This window comes from Pundamilia nyererei, unplaced genomic scaffold, assembly GCF_000239375.1.
Source record: "Pundamilia nyererei isolate P.nyererei 1_Seehausen unplaced genomic scaffold, PunNye1.0 scaffold00464, whole genome shotgun sequence".
In the NCBI taxonomy this organism is placed as follows: domain Eukaryota; kingdom Metazoa; phylum Chordata; class Actinopteri; order Cichliformes; family Cichlidae; genus Pundamilia; species Pundamilia nyererei.
The window spans coordinates 11,163-15,851 of NW_005187865.1; the positions used below are offsets into that span (position 1 = coordinate 11,163).

The window sequence follows — 4,689 nt, forward strand, 5'->3', positions numbered from 1 at the left end:
TTCTGAATGTTTTCACAATCCCAACGTCACTTTGCTGTTTCTAGGCAGATTCTCATCAAGAAAAACAAAGTAGAGTCCTGCACAAACACGTGGTATCTATGTGACTCGCCTACAGCTACAGGACTTTTCTTTGATGGCACTTGGGCACAAAGTTTATTGAACAATGTAAACACTGGGTTAAGAAAATGTCTATTAAATATTCTTCTAACTGGCAATCTATACATTTAAAAAGAAAACAACAACAACAAAAACATTTTTTTCCACTGACATCAATGACTGAGTGAAAAAAGTAATAATAATAATAATACTGTCTATACTCTATGAATTCACCCACACATGCAAGTATTAAAGTATTTGAGAGTATGAGATAAAAACAAAGTTTTCATTTCATATTTCCACAACTGCGAAACATTATAAAAAATAAATAATAAATATGTGAACAGAGAGCAGGGAAGTGTTAAAAAAAGAGTTTTTAAAACCTTTCTCTGGTTTATTCCCAACGTTTTTAAAAAAATCTTCGATAATGGGTGATTTATTTGTAAAATAATAAAGTATTATTAATGGAAATATTTTATCTTTTATCATTTATATGTTTTGAAAATAACATATATAATAAAATTACATTTGATTATTTTAAGAGTTTGACCTTTTCCTGAAAATGTCATTTAAATTATGATAATTACATTTTAATTATACTGTACACTTTTTACTTTTTAGTCTTTTACTCTTAAAATATTCTGATTTCCTTTGAAAACGGAACAAAGTGGCATTTCACTTATATTTACTCGTTCTTCACTTTAAAGTACAAATCCTCACTGTTACTTCAGCGTGCTCGTATTATTATTATCTTTTTCATCATAAAACATTTTCGTATAAAACTTTATCTCATAACCGTTCCAACTTTATTCTGTAATGACTCCATGTTTCGTCCTTAGAGTGGCTGTAATACCAAGTCATAAAGCTGGGAAATCAAACCAAAGAACAGGAAACGAATGAACTTCCTTTGTGCAGGCGATGCTGCGTGTGTCAGTACAACTACCACACAGTAAGAATCATTTATACACTGCGCACCAATAAAACACAGCATGAAGAAAAGTGCTTGTTTTAGTATCTAAACACCATATATGCCCCTTGATATTGTTCTTATTCAACACAAACACAATACCACCATCAAATAAGATATATTGTTATTACCCAGAAGGGACTCTTTGCAGTCCAGACATAATTAAGACCGTGGATTTAATTTCCCCTGTGGCTGCCCACACTCTTATGTACAAACACAATCACAGTTATAGGCTTTGAATACAAATTTCCATCTAAGGGCATGTGGTTACGATGTTCGATGTTACCTGTGTGTGACAAAAACGTGGATGTGTAGAAATGTCACCCCTGTTTTAGCTGAGCTTTGTAGCCAGAGAAAAGCGAGTCATTAGTGTGAATCTGTCCTCACTGGCAGGGTAATAATACCAGCGTAGACCAGCAGTTTATTTAAGCCTCTTATCTTTGTGCCTACGAAGCAAGTGTAGCGATACGTGATAAAAATATGTAAATATGTAGTAAAATAAGAAGAAATGTTGACTCAAACTCAGTCCAACCGACTCCTTGTATGTTGGCCAGGAGCAAACTGGGAGCAGGCATGACTCGACGTCTATGGCCTGTGAACCCAAGTCGATCTCTAACCTACTGCTAACAGAATTTAATAAGCTGGACAAAAGTGGCCATCTACTGTAGCCTGATTGGTCATTTGAGAACGTGTCTTTTACCATGTCCTATTGGCTGCAGGTGGTAAGCAGATTGTTCACATCATCTCCAGAAACGTCCCATTGGTCTAGAATGGTTTACTTGTTTTTATAATTGTAGTTATAGATGGATAACTCACACTGAACATGCTATTCTTTATAGGCCAGCCCAAAAGTAGGCGGGGGAGTGTGAGTCAGGATTGGGCGGGGTAAAGTAGGGGGAGGGGTGGGGCTTGGACGCCCAAACACTCCCTGCAGCTGCCTGTTGGGGTGGTTGGGGTGAATGGGGTTCTCTTGAAAGCTTCGCAGGTTTTCGTGAAAGCGGTTGCTGCTTTCGTTGTCAAGGCGGTTGCCGTCATCACAAAGGCGGTGGTTGTTGTGGAATTCAGGGGTAGGCCCTCGATCCTGGACGTGGACCATGTTGCTGCTGCTCTTCCTTCTCAAGGTGGATTCACGGCTGGATGAGGCAACCGACTGGCAGTCCGAGCCGCCGTCACTGCTGGCAGCTGTCGCCTCCACTGGTGTAACCCTGATAGTGGTGACTGCTTGAGGGTGGGGGTGGAAGGGAGGAGCAAAGGTGGCAGTGGGTGTGAACGGCATGTTCGAGTTGTTAGAAGGAGGATTAAAGTTAGCGTGAGCGTTGTTAAAACTGGGATTATTGGAATTGTTAGGATTAAAACTGAGGTGCTGGTAGTTGTTGGGATTATTTGGATGTAAGGGATGTAACGGGTGCACAACATGTGGATGGCTGGTGTAGACACCCCCTCCTCCTCCCATTCCACTGCCCCCTGCGTCCCCACCCCCATCGCTCTCTGTTTCTGTCCCCATGACACTCCTCCTCCCATCCACCGATCCACCGTCCTTCAGCGAATCGCAGCTGTCAGTGTGTCTGTTCAGGTCATTGAGGTTGAAAGCCGACTGCCGAAGGGAAGCTCTTTGTTCTGGTGGTCTCCATCGCCAGGAGCCGCTTCCATCAGTGCTCGGAGGTTTCACTATTGGTTTGTTTGATCTGGACTCTGGGTGGGCTTCAACACGAACGATACTCCCAGTTCTCTCCAAACCTCCCCCTAGAAGAGCAAGCAAGTATTCAGCGAACTGAATCATCAACAAGCATGTAAGTACGAGCCAGAAAAGTATGAACAGCAAAATGTGTTACTGTAGGTGCTCACAGGGATGCACCAGCCCAATGATGGGATGTGTCAAAGTTTCCTTTTGTTAGACGGAGAAATAAGAAACAATTCTGAGAACTACACATTTGTTCCAGCTCCAGTTACTAACAACAGGGCTGGCTATGGTCACTGATTTCCAGGAGTGGGTTTAAAAACAAAACAATTTCCCGATTCAAATGGATTTGAGTTTGAATAATGCGATATCGATTTTTAAATCATGTAAAAAGCCAATATAAATATATGCTACAATATAAATGTATTTTGCCAGAAACAGCAGAATTTCAGTGTAAAGCTCACAAAACTATGTGAACAACCACCAAAGAGCTCAAACACCAAACGATTAACGAGCAGGTAAACGGAGTCTGCAGAAAGACGTGAACACAAAGAGCGACGGCACGAACACGGACACGCCGTCGGGGCTGGAAGCCGACAGCTCACAGACTCTGATGCTGCAGGTTTCGTCACTCTGACCAAAATTCACTGAATCAGCAACAAAAGAAGATCCAAACTATGCTTCACGTTTGATTAAATTAATTTTTAAACCCACCCCTAACTAACAAAGTGTGTCTCAAACCAGCCAACCGAAGAAGTCTTGTCATATTCATGGATTCAGATCCTAAAGTCACGCCATTACACAGTTAGGGTCAGAGCCAGCACTACACACAGTTTTAGTCTGCTTATCATTATTATGCTGTACTTAATTCTGTGTTATTCTTTTTGTAGCTTGTTTATTTTATTTTTTATAAATATCACCTTCTCTTCCTTTGCTCTTTAACCCATCTAGCTTGAGGATTTGGTTCATCAGCACTCTAAACATGTCCTGTTTCTTTTAAATTTGGTTGGACCCAAATGGAAACTCTTTTAGCAAAAAAACTCAAATCCCAAAATGCATTGTGGGATTTCATTTAGAGGCTTTTAAGAGCACAAACACTTTAAATATCAAATCAAAAACGGTCCAAACTGCACACAGCGTCTCCAAACTAGGACCTGGGGAGGTTAAAGGAAGCAGGGAAAGGTTTTTTAAAGCTGCTGCTGGGATCAAAATCCAAATGAGTTTACATTTAAAATGTTTCAGTGTCACATGTTGTCTTGTACTGTTTTCAATTAAAAGTAGAGCTTGGATGATTTACGAGTCATTGTGTTTCACTGATGAGCAGTCGGCTGAATCTGCGCTATTAGAAGTACAGACCTCCTCCCACGGCTCCAGTGGTGGAAGCGGGTGGAGATGGATCCTGGTCTGTCAGGGCTCGGTACCGAATGGATCCGGTGCAACTGACAGTGCTGCCACCGTCCTCTGACCGAGGAGAGTGAAGCAGACCCTGTTGTTTAGATAAGGCTATGACCTGGAAAATAAGAGACAGGCAGTGTAACGTGAACTTCTCCACACTTGGAAAACAGGTCTAAGAAGCACGACCGTGTCAGCAGCCGCGGCTCTCATGATGCAACGCACCAGCACTGTAATAAAGCACTGTTACTTTTTTATTTTTAAACCAACGAGGAATCCATGTGACAGCTTTACAAACTGAAGCTTTTTGTTTCCCTTATGAGACAACTCAGGATTGTGTCAAACTGAAGGTTTAAAGATTATTGGAAAACAAGAAACTACATTAACTGTGTGTTTGGTCAAAGATGACGACCAGTGTTTTTGATGGAACTCTCTTTATATCTTCTCATGTTGTCGTAGTTATCATTCATTCGAATGTAGCACAAATGTTATTCAAACACACAAGCACAAAGAAACCAATAAATGCAGAGTACTGCATGCTGACTGTGGAGTGTGA

General features: G+C 41.0%; 1 protein-coding gene across 1 annotated transcript; it reads right to left on the bottom strand.

Moving 5' to 3' along the window:
• Nucleotides 1-703: 703 nt before the first annotated feature.
• Nucleotides 704-4,662, bottom strand: LOC102210410 (uncharacterized membrane protein DDB_G0293934-like). Its single transcript, XM_005753788.1, has 2 exons — nucleotides 4,098-4,662; nucleotides 704-2,806 (listed from the first exon to the last, which is right to left on the bottom strand). Exon 2 carries the CDS (start codon nucleotides 2,565-2,567, stop codon nucleotides 1,890-1,892), a length of 678 nt encoding a protein of 225 aa, XP_005753845.1. The 5' UTR covers nucleotides 2,568-2,806; nucleotides 4,098-4,662; the 3' UTR covers nucleotides 704-1,889.
• Between the last annotated feature and the right edge of the window lie 27 nt (nucleotides 4,663-4,689).

What these genes read in the sequence shown, in the direction of transcription:
- LOC102210410 (XM_005753788.1), bottom strand. Translation starts at nt 2,567, where the DNA reads ATGGGGACAGAAACAGAGAGCGATGGGGGTGGGGACGCAGGGGGCAGT.